General features: G+C 37.7%; 1 protein-coding gene and 1 pseudogene across 1 annotated transcript in view; one reads left to right on the top strand and one right to left on the bottom strand.

Annotated features, from left to right (window-relative positions):
* Positions 1–12,450, bottom strand: part of Boll (boule homolog, RNA binding protein) — a 92,108-nt gene that overhangs the window by 46,349 nt on the left and 33,309 nt on the right. The window contains exon 6 of the mRNA XM_055616741.1: positions 10,079–10,206. Within this exon, the coding sequence (XP_055472716.1) occupies positions 10,079–10,206 (128 nt within the window). The remainder of the gene's footprint in view (positions 1–10,078; positions 10,207–12,450) is intronic.
* On the top strand, positions 3,352–3,834 carry LOC129683777 (myosin regulatory light chain RLC-A-like; annotated as a pseudogene).

Below are 12,450 nucleotides of genomic sequence, written 5' to 3'. Positions count from 1 at the left end.
GATTTCACCTTACACCCATCAGAATGGCCAAGATGAAAAACTCAAGTGACAACACATGCTGGAGAGGTTGTGGAGAAAGGGGAACCCTTCTCCACTGCTGGTGGGAATGTAAACTTGTACAACCACTCTGGAAATCAATCTGGCGCTTTCTCAGACAACTAGGAATAGCGCTTCCCCAAGATCCAGCCATACCACTCCTAGGCATATATCCAAAAGAGGCTCAAGTATACAAAAAGAACATTTGCTCAACCATGTTTGTAGCAGCTTTATTTGTAATAGCCAGAAGCTGGAAACAACCCAGATGCCCCTCAACTGAAGAATGGATGCAGAAACTGTGGTACATCTATACAATGGAGTATTACTCAGCAATGAAAAATAAGGAAATCATGAAATTTGCAGGTAAATGGTGGGACCTGGAAAGGATCATCCTGAGTGAGTTGTCCCAGAAGCAAAAAGACACACACGGTATATCCTCACTCATATAGACATACAACCTAGGACAAACCCACTAAAATCTGTGCATCTAAAGAAACTAAGCAAGAGAGAAGACCCTAACTAAAACGCTCAATCCCCATCCTGAAAGGCAAAGAGGATGGACATCAGAAGAAGAAAACAGGAAACAACCTAGGAACCTGCTACAGAGGGCCTCTGCAAGCTAGAAGAAGAAAACAGGAAACAACGTAGGAACCTGCCATAGAGGGCCTCTGAAAGCCTCTGTCCTGCAGACTATCAAAGCAGATGCTGAGCCTGATGGCCAACTGATGGGCAGAGTGAATGGAATTTTATGTAAGAAGTGGGAAATAACAAGAGCTGGAGAGGACAGGAACTCCACAATGAGAGCAACAAAACAAGAAAATTTGAACACAAGGAACTTCCCAGAGACTCATACTCTAACCAAGGACTATTCATGGAGATAACCTGGAACCCCTGCACAGATGTGGCCCATGGCAGTTCAGTGTCCAAGTGTGTTATATAATGATGGGAAGAGGGACTGCCTCTGACATAATCTGATTGGCCTGCTCTTTGATCACCTCCCCATGAGGGGGGAGCAGCCTTACCAGGCCACAGAAGAGGACAATGCAGCCACTTTTGATGAGAACTGATAGACTAAGATCAGAAAGAAGGAGAGGAGAACCTCCCCTATCAGTGGACTTGGGGAGGGACATGCATGCAGAAAGGGGAGGGAGGGTAGGATGGAGAGGGGAGATGGGAGGGGCTTATGGGGGGATACAAAATGAAAAAGTGTAATTAATAAAAAAAAGACTCTGGCTAGCTGAACATATCAAGAAATAAACTCCATCTATCTGCTATATACACAAAGCACATCTTAGCTTTAAAGATAGACACTACCTTAGAGTGAAAGTATGCCATTCCGGTCAAATAGGGCCGGGATGCAAGCAAGTGTTGCTCTCCTAATATCTGAAAAATCACACTTCTAAGTAAAATTACTTAGAAGAGATAAAAAGGGACACTACATTATAATCAAAGAGACAGGTAATCAAGAACACAATACGGTCTACAAAACTCTGGCAAACTGAGCCACATTAATAAATGTAATAATGATTTAAAGATATATTAACATGAACCTAGTAATAGTAAGTAATTTAATTTTTCTGCTTTTCCTAATATCTGGTCATCTGCACACAAAATTAGTAATTAGTAATATCAGACATCATACATCAAATGGACTTCACAGAATATTCCATCTAAACACCAAAGAATCCATATTATACTCAGCAGCAAACAAAAGCTTCTACAAAATAGACCATATTCTGGGTCACAAAATAAGTATTTAAATTAAAAAAGGCTGAAATAACTCTGTGTATCCTAGCTGACCACAATGTGATAAAACAAAATTGACAGCAAACAAATTTCTAGCAAATACACAAAGTCATGGAGATTAAACATCTCAATACTTAATGATGAATAGGTCAAAGAAGAAATCAAGAAAGAAATAAAAGATGTCCTGTTTTTGTTTTATCCTTCATTGGCTGCAGCACTCATGGGAGCGGGCTCTGCACCTTGCCTGGGCAGAGTAGTAGAGCTGGTCCTGATGTTGAAGGTTTGAGTGAGCTGGTCCTGAGGGTGTGAGATCCAGAGAGACATGGCCCTGACCCTTGTTGACTGAAGCACTGGGTGAGCTAGCTGGGGCAGTGCTGGAGAGCTTGCCCTGGTAGTGTGGGTCAGGGAGAGCTGGCAGAATGACCAACTTCCGCTACCACCAGGTCTAGATCTACAGCCTTGAGTTGGCCCACCCCAACATCTAACTGCTGGATCTCTCCATGACACAGGGCAACAACAGGATATCTGAGAGGAGCTCTAGTGAAGATCCAGTATTGATAGTGTAACAGAAGCCAGAGACTTTAAACTAGACCAATGACTCCTTGCAATGGAAGATGTGTGGACAAATGGGTACAATGTGGGATACACTGTGACACACTACACTTCCATGATGAGGATTTTTTTTTGAATGTTTTATTTTTTATTTTTATTTTCTCTTTTGCGGGGAGGTTGCAAGGGTGGAGGGTGGATACTAATGGGGAGATGAGTGGGACTGGGGTGCATGATGTGAAACTCACAAAGAATCAATGAAAAAATAAAAAAAATTGTTTGAACTAAGTGAAAATGAAAATGCAATACAACAAAACCTGTGGGACACACCTGAAATAGCCCTAAGAGGAAAATTTATAGCTTTAAGTGCCTACATTAAAAATCAGAATGAGCATAAAAAAATTGCTTAATGATACAACTCATAAAATTTGGGAAAACAAGAACAAACCAAATCCAAACTCAGTCAATGGCAATAACAAAAATCAGAGCAGAAATTAATGAAATACAAATAAAGATATAATTCAAAGAATCAAGTGATCTAAGAGCTGGTTCTTTGAGAAGATAAAATTGACACACTCCTGGCCCAGTTAGAACAATGAAAGTGAGAGAGGACTCAAACCAATAAAGTAGAAATGAACATAGAAACATTTTAATAGACACCAAAGATATTCAGAATATCATAAAGGAATACTTTAAAAACCAGTACTCCACCAATTTGTAAAACAGATGAATTCCTAGATTGAGCCAAATCACCCAAATTAAACTAACTAGAAGTCAACAACCTAAAAAGACCTGTGACAAATGACAAGACTGAAATAATAATAAGAAAGTTTTCCAACAAAAACATTTTAGAACCAGATGGGATTCACACAGAATTCTACCAGACTTTCAAAAGATCTACAGCTAATACTTCTTAAACCATTTTAAAAAGTAGGGGATCTGCCGAAGGAGCTTTGCAGGGGAGTCTTGATTGTCGCAGCTGAGCAGGGATTTAACTGGGATTTAACAACGTGAAGCAAAAAGGCAAAGATCAAGACCACCAAGAAGCACTCTCAGCGCGCGACATCTAATGTGTTCACCATGTTTGACCAATCCCAGGTCCAAGGACTTCAACATGATCGACCAGAACAGGGATGGCTTCATTGACAAGGAGGACTTGCATGACATGCTTGCTTCAGTGGGAAAAAATACAACTGATGAATACCTGGATGCCATGATGAATGAGGCCCCAGGCCCCAGCAATTTCACCATGTTCCTCACCATGTTTGGTGAGAAGCTGACTGGCACAGATCTTGAGGATGTTATCAGAAAGGCTTGCTTTGATGAGGAAGCAATAGGCACCATCCAAGACTCCCTGAGGGAGCTGCTGACCACCATGGGCGACTGCTTCGCAGATGAGGAAGTGGATGATGTACAGGGAGGCCCCATTGACAAGAAGGGAACTTCAACTACACTGAGTTCACACGCATCCTCAAGCACGGGGCAAAGGACAAGGACGACTGAGGAGCTTCAAATTCCAGCCAAATGTTCTTTGTTGCCTCTGGGGGTATTCCTGAGAGTTTTCTCCTAGAGCCTGTTGCATGTCCTAGCTTTACCACCTTTGGCCTTTCTTGTTTTGTATTTATTCTCAGCCATATGTACTTTGGGACATATGTACCTTTATAAATCAGACTGGAAATGGGACTTTCTGTCATTACCCAACTAGCAAGGAAGGTCTTTTAACTGACAATCTTGTCCCTCCTGTGTAATAACTGCAGCCAACAGAGTCATATTTTTTTCAGAGAAAGTTATTTACTCATTTTTTTTTCTGAAGGATAATTAAACTTTCTGATAAAATACTTAGTCGTTTAAACTTAAAAAAAAAAGTAGAAACGGAAGGAGCACTCCCAAACTCCTACTGTGCAGCTGTATCACTCTAGTGCCCCAAATCAGGTAAAGGCATGCACACAAAAAAGAAAACTATAGGCTAATACAGATGATAAGCATAGATTCAAAAATGCTCAAGAAAACACTCACAAGCATACCATACAAATACATCTAAAAGATTATTCATCATTACCAAGTTAGCATCATCCCTAAGATGCAGGGATGTTTCAACATATAAATAAATATGTAAGGAACCACATAAGTAAATTTACAAAAAAAAATCACATAACCATCTCAATAGATACAGAAAAACCTTTGCTAAAATCCATTATACTTTCATGATGAAAGTTCTATAGAATCAGAGGGAACAGACTTCAAAATCATCCTAAATAGAGAAAAGACTGAGGCAATCCCACTAAAGTCAGAAATGAGACAAGGCTGTCTGCTATTCTCACTCCTTTCAAGATTGTGCCAGAAGCACTAGCTGGATACTAATAGGAAAAGAAGAAGTCAAACTATATCTGTTTGCAGATGACTTAAGAAATCACCAAAATTCTACCAGAAATCTTTTAGAAATGATAAACAAATTAGCAATGTGGCCGGATACAGAATCAACCTGTACAAATCAAAAGCTTTTCTATACAGAAACAATAAATATACAAAGAAAGAGATCATGGATATATTCTCATTCACAAAAGCCTCAAAGCAAAAGTATATAGGAATAAAACAATCTAAGGAAGTGAAAAGAAAAAGTATATAGAAATAAAACAATCTAAGGAAGTGAAGGACCTCTATAATGAAAACTTTAAACCCCTGAAGAGACAAAGACACTAGAAAATGAAAAGACATTAAACTTATGGATTTTAAAAATTATCATTGTAAAAATAACCATAATAACTATCCTAAAATTCATATGGAACCATAAGAAACCCTAGGTAGCCAAAAATTTCCTCAGCAAAAAGTACAATCTATTTCAGATCTTAATCTGTATTACAAAGTCACAGTAATAAAAACAACATGTAATGGTACAAAGAGAGACACACAGACCAATAGGACAAAATTATATATAATATATAATTATTATATATAATAATGTTATATGAGTATATATAACTTCAGGTATTTAATATTTGGCAAAGATGTAAAAAACTTACTCTGGAGAAAAGAAAGCATCTTCAACAAATACAAAGAATGAAATTATGTGAGTCTATCACAAAACTAACTAAATTAGGTCCAAAACCTAAACGTGAAACTTGAACACTGAAATTGCTAGAATAAAACATAGGTAGTACTCAACATAATATAGCTGTAGAAGAGGACTTTCTGATTAGGACTCCATTTGTCTAAGAATTAAGACCAACAATTCACAAGTTGGACTTCATAAAACTTTAAAAAAGCTTTGGCTTGGCTAAAGCAACAATCAACAGGATGAAGAGTAAGCCCACAGAGAATTAATATTCAGAATATATGAGTAACTGAAAAAGCAGAGAATTAAAAAAAAATAATCCACTTGAGCTGGAGAGATGAGTCAGAGCTTATGAGCACTGACTGCTCTCCCAGAGGATCCAGGTTCAATTCCCAGCAACCACATGGCAGCTCACAACTGTTTATAACTCCATTTCCAGGGTATCTGAGACCCTCTCACAGACATACATGCAGGCAAAAACATCAATACACATTAAATAAATAAATATATAATTAAAAAGTGACCCACTGAAAAAATGGACCTGAATATAGAGTTCTCTCAAAAGAAGAAAAAAAAATGGTCAAGAAATATCTCAAAAAAATGTTCATCATCCCTAGTAATTACAGAAATGCAAATCAAAACAATTCTGAGATTTTGTCTTAACTTCAGTCAGAATGGCAAAGAGCTACAAAATGACCTATAACAAATGCTGGAGGGGATATGGGGAAAAGGGAATCCTCTTTTACTGTTAGTTTGATTGCAAAGTGGTACAGCCACTATGGAAATCAGTGTGGAGAATTCTCAAAAAGCTAAAAAAACAAATCTGTTATATGATGCAGCTATACCACTCATTGTCATATGTCCAAAGGACTTAAGATCCTACTTCATAGATACTTAGCCATGTTCATTGCTGCTCTACTCACAATATCAAGGAAATGGAAACAATTTAACTATCCTTCCACTGACAAACTGATAATGATATGGAATAGTATTTAGCTGTAAAGAAAAACAAAAAACAAAACAAAACAAAAAAAAAAAAAACAAACTTTGCAGGTAAATGGATGGAACTATGAAAGATCATTCTGAGTGAGATAACCCAGGCCCAGAAAGACAAACAGCACATTCTCCCTCATCTGAGGCTCCTAGCTCCAAATTGTGAATAGATAACCTGAAGTAACTGCAGAAACCAGGAAAGTGAAAAGGGACAATTGCTGGGGGAATGGGGGTACAACAGAGAGGGGAATAGCAGGGTACAAGTTATCTGAAAGGGGAAAATAGTAAAAATGGGTGGGAAGGACTCTAATTAGGGAGGGGAGGAAATAAATACAGTAGAAGGGTAAAATAACACTAAGGATGTCTGAAAAAGTTCTAAGGAATTTTACTAGTAACTAGTAACTAGAATTTTACTAGTATCAACCTAAAGGTACCTGTAACACATGTAAGTCGGTATACACACATGTATGTATTAATGATATGTTCCCATCTGGGCTGACAATGCACCCTCCAGGAGCAAAAGACCATCTAACAGAAACCCCAACACCAGACATGAGAAGTCCGATTTTGAGCTGCTAGTCAAGGTTGTCTAAGAAACTCTGAAACATTATGGACTATGGATAATGTCCTTGACTGTCCCCTAGAGGTAGAAGTTAAGTCCCCATTGCTGAAGACACTACACACTTTAGACAGAGTCCAGAGGCCCTTGAACTGGAACTGTTCTGAGAGCCTCCTTCCTTTCTAAGGATGAGCTATCACTCTACCAGAAGTTACCATGCATGTGTCCAATGGAAGAAAACAACCAAGTCCTACAAAGCTATGATGCTTCCGAACCACAGCAATGACGAACATGGCATAAGTCCAAAGGTGCAACAGTGGCAGGCATAATTCTTTAATTGGACATAAGACAGACCTACTCAGCAAGAGGGAAATGGTGCCTGATACCAGAAATCTAGTCATCTATTCAGGGCTAGTGAAGTCAAGAGAGAACCTGAAACTGCCATTTTACTAAACCAGCACAATTCCTAACTAAATTCTAAATATTTGTCCTAATACCCATAGCTGTGTATAGTTGTCAACCCTCATCAATGGACAAAGACCATTACAGAAAATCCTAACCAATCAAAATTTGATTGTAGAGGCCAGCCCCACCGTACTTACAAGACTACTCCTGTACCTAAGGTTCAGGGATCATTGTGGAAGATGTAGTGGAAAGATACTAGAGCCAGAGAAATAGGAAGTTTGTTGTGAAACTGTGCTTCTTGCAAATTTCAGAGGCAGAACTCATGAAGTCTAAACAACATGGTTGCCTACTCATAACTTGAACAAGGATGACACCAAAAGGCAAGGTTGGGAGACCTAAACTTTACACAAAGAACTACAGGCAACCGAAGAATGCTGACAGTGGGAAAAATAAATTTTCCTCGGGAAAAAACATACCAATTGGTTACCTAATGCCAAAAGGTCAGCCTTAAAAACAAATTCATACAAGGAACATTATAAAGGCTGAGCAAGTTTTATTTATTTAGGAACACACACACACACACACATACACACACATCAACAATTAATGAAAGAGGTGGCCATGAATTCTAAAGATGGCAAGGAGAGGTATATGATAAGGTTTTGAGGGAAGAAAGGGAAAAAGGAAAAGAAATAACTGAACTATAATATCAAAACATAAGAAAAAAGTAAATTCTTAAAAAGTTTAAAAATAGGTTCAATTATGTTGTTTTAACAGTAAGTAGATAAACTAAATAGAAAACCAAGATTACTACATGATAGCATTGACAAAGTTGTAAAAGCATTATTTTCAAATGATTGTTTTATTATTGTTAAATTATGCATATTGATTTGTGAGTATGAGCATGTGAGCGGCAGGTGCCTGTAAGATGGCCAGAGGTGTTGGATTCCTAGAGCTGGAGTTGTAGGTGGTTGTGAGCTGCCACATGGGTATGCTGGGAAACACACTTGGGTCCTCTGCTAGAGTGCTACACACTCCAACCTCACTGAGTCATCTCTTTAACCCCAAGGACTGATCTATCTACCTTTCTTCTTTCTTTCTTTCTTTCTTTCTTTCTTTCTTTCTTTCTTTCTTTCTTTCTTTCTTTCTTTCTTTCTTTCTTTCTCTCTCTCTCTCTCTTTCTTTTTTTTTCTTTCTCTTTCTCGCTTTCTGAATTAGGGTCTCTCTACATAGCCAAGACTGGCCATTTTAAGAGCTGACACACAATGGAAAAATTAGAACTTGGGTAAAGCATAAAGAGTATTTTTTTTCTTTGAAAGCTGCTAGTCAAGATACACTTATTTTATTAATGTGAGGCTTTGATTCTATGCATATATTCTAATATAGTATTAAGAGGAAACAAATATTTTCTAGTGATATATGGGCATAACCAATGACTAAGACTACAAATTTTCATTGTTTGACTGAATGTATCTGTAGTCTATATATTATTTTAAACAAAGTTCCCCTTCTATCATCATTCTTTTTTTAAAAAAGGCATGCCTCTTACTCATGGTAGAGTTTGCTATAAAGCTTTGCATTGGAGTGAAAACACCATCCAGGCATTAAATACATAATTCAAGAAGGCAATGTCATGAAAAATAGAAAAAAAAAAAACCCACAAAGCAAAAAGAATGTGTAGAACAAATATTAAAGGTAAAAATAGTACCGTATTTTATCCAGGGAACAAACTTAAATCAGTATATGGATCGCAGGGGTACATATTAATTCATATGAGTTTAATGTTAATGTCAAAATATTCTAGTAGTGTTCATTGAGTTGATTGGTCAACTAGTTTTGTTAACTTAGCTAACTAAAACTGTTTATCACATATTTTCAATTAATAAAAGAAAGCTAAACATACAGGTACAAAGTATTGCTAAAGATATATTTTTAGCAAATCTAAAATATATGACATACCTATAATATTTAGGCTTAGAATGAATTTTAAGTATGAGTGAACATATTCATAATTTTCAAAAGCAATCAGAGGGATATAAGCAAGAAACTTTGCAAACCACTGTCCCAGAAAAATTTACATATATACAAAGTCTGGTTGTTCCATATAGCCATGATTGTAAATTTTTTTTTAAATGTCTATGATTAAAGGTATGTAAAAATGATCATATTCCAAAAAAATAGAATATTAAAATAAGCGGATAAATATATAAGGGTTAACATAGTTCACATGGACCACAAGGGCCAATATTCAAATAAAAAATTAGATTATTATACATTGTTTAAAAACTACCCAGTGTTTAAAAACAAAGTTACCTATGTTGCTTACTGGCAAGTATATCTGTAATAAGAACATATACAATGAAAAAGAAATTCTGAAGAAGAAAGGGTAAAAGGTATGGATGGACATAAGAAAGCTTTACATGATTTTGTCATATTTTACTTCCTCTTTCAAAATAACTTAAATTAATATGGCAAAATATTAACATTTGTTAAATTTGGGATGCAGGTATTTTCATTTGTTTTGTGTTTTAAATATTTCAGAACAAGGATCATTAGATAAAGGCTCCCAGGCCCAGCATGGTGGAAGGAGAGAACCAAGTCCTGAAAATTGTACTCTGACCTCCACATTCATTGGTGACACACTATAAACAAATGAAAAGGAAATTCATCAAATATAGACGAACAAAAACATCTTAAAAATACTTGGTAGAAACTCTTCTAAAATGGAAATCACTTACAGGCCAAGATGGTGGGACAGAAGTTACTTCTGGAGTATGAAAGTAAGCAACGCCATTATGGTAAGTATATGGATATCCAGTTGAAGTGGTTAAATACATTGTTCCAGCAGCTGGCATTATACTAGAACCTACAGCAAGGAACAGAAATGGAAATACTTAATTTTATGAACATGTAATTTCTAAACACATTTTGGAAAAATATTTTAAGGTTTCTACATACTTACAATACACAGTAAAATATTTAAAATTTATAATTCTATTTATTTATTTATTTATTTATTTTTCTTTATTAATTACACTTTATTCACTTTGTATCCCCCCATGGTTTCCTCCCTCCTCCTGTCCCAATCTCTCCCTTCCTCCACCCTCTGCATGCCAGCCCCTCCCCAAGTCCACTGATAGGGGAGGACTTCTTTTCCTTCCTTCTGATCCTAGTCAATTAGGTCTCATCAGGAGTGGCTGCATTGCCTTCTTCTGTGGCCTGGTAAGGCTGCTTTCCCCTCAGGGGGAGGTAATTAAAGAGCAGGCCAATCAGTTCATGTCAGAGATAGTCCCTGTTCCTATTACAATGGAACCCACTTGGATACTGAACTGCCATGGGCTACATCTGTGCAGGGGTCTTAGGTTATCTCCATGCATAGTCCTTGGTTGGAATAGCAGTCCCAGGAAAGACCCCTGTGCTCAGATTTTTTGGTTCAGTTACTCTCCTTGTAGAGTTCCTGTCCTCTCCAGATCTTACTGTTTCCCACTTTTTCCTAAGATTCCTTGTACTCTGCCGAAAGGTTGCCCATAAGTCTCAGCATCTACATTGATAGTCTGCAGGGCAGAGCTTTTCAGAGGTCCTCTGTGTCAGGCTCCTGACTTGTTCCCTCTTTTCTCCTTGTTCTGATGTCCATCCTCTTTGCCTTTCTGGATAGGAACTGAGCATTTTAGCAAGAGTCCTCCCTCTTAATTAGTTTCTTTAGGTGTACAGATTAAATAATTTCTGAAGAATCCATTTTTAAACCTAATACCTCAGATCTTTTATTAGATTATAGGTAATAAATAATAAAAATCCCCCAATTCTATAAGGACACTAACTCACCCACAAAACCTTCGACCCAAAATTTTTCCTGCATACAAGACATGCAGATACAAAGATGGAGCAAAGACTGAGGGAATGGCCCTACTTGAGACCCACCCCACTGAAGAGAACCAATCCCTGACACTATTAATGTTACTCTGCTGCTATGTTTGTAGAAAAAGCCTATCATAACTCCTCTGAAAGGCTTCACCCAGCAGCTGATGGGAACATGCAGAGATCCACAACCTAACATTAGACAAAGCTTGGAGAGTCCTATGGAAGATTTGGGGGAATGATTGAGGGAGCCAGAGGAGCTAAGGACTCCATTAGAAGACCTACAGAGTCAACTAACTAGGGCCCATGGGGCTCACAAGAGACTAAACCACCAATCAAAGAGCATGCATGGACTGGTCCTAGGGCCCCTGCACATATATAGCAGATGTGCAGGTTGGTCTTCCTGTGGATCCCCAATAACTGGGGCGGGGGCCCTCTCTGACTCTAATGCCTGCCTGTGTATCCTGTTCCCCTATCTAGGCTGCCTTGTCTGGCCTCAGTGGAGAGGATGTGCCTAATCCTGCAGGGACTCAATGTGCCAGGGTGGGTTGGTACCCATTGGGGAACCTCTTCTTTCTCTGAGGAGAGATGGGAGAATGAAACAGCATGTGAAGGGGTACTGGGAAGGGAGGAGGGGCTGCAATAATGGTGTAAGTGAATGAATGAATGAATGAATGAATAAATAAATAAATAAATGAATCAATGAATGAATGAAAAAAAAGAAAGCAGGGTGAGCAAGCCAGTAAACAACACTGCATGGCCCCTGCATCAGCTCCTGCTTCCAACTTCCTCCCTCAGTGCTTTTGATGATGAACTGTTGTATGAAACTGTGAATGAATTAAATTCTGCCCCCAAATCTCCCACTCAGAGTATAATACCAGTCTAATGAAACAATTGATATTATTAATTATTATTTTTATAAATATAAATTATATAATTTAGAGGAACTGAAAACTACAGACACTATAGTAAAGTTCCTAAGATTTTAGCTGACCTATTTATAAAAGTCCAAAGAGACAGTGAAGCTGGAAAAAATTCTATTTTCCTAAAGGCACTCTGGGTCCATTTTACTAATTCTTTGGGTTTATTACCAGTAGCATTTATTACTGTTATGGCTCTCTTTTGTCTCCACTTTCCCTTTGGTTATAACATTTGGTTATTACAATCATGCAGTTAGTCTTTGATACAGTTAGTCTAGAATACCCAAGAGATAGATAGATAGATAGATAGATAGATAGATAGATAGATAGATAGA

Source organism: Psammomys obesus, unplaced genomic scaffold, assembly GCF_907164565.1.
Source record: "Psammomys obesus unplaced genomic scaffold, mPsaObe1.curated_primary_1811, whole genome shotgun sequence".
NCBI classification, from domain to species: Eukaryota; Metazoa; Chordata; class Mammalia; order Rodentia; family Muridae; genus Psammomys; species Psammomys obesus.
Note: the sequence above shows the minus strand (reverse complement) of the source record. Positions and strands in the feature narration are given on the sequence as shown.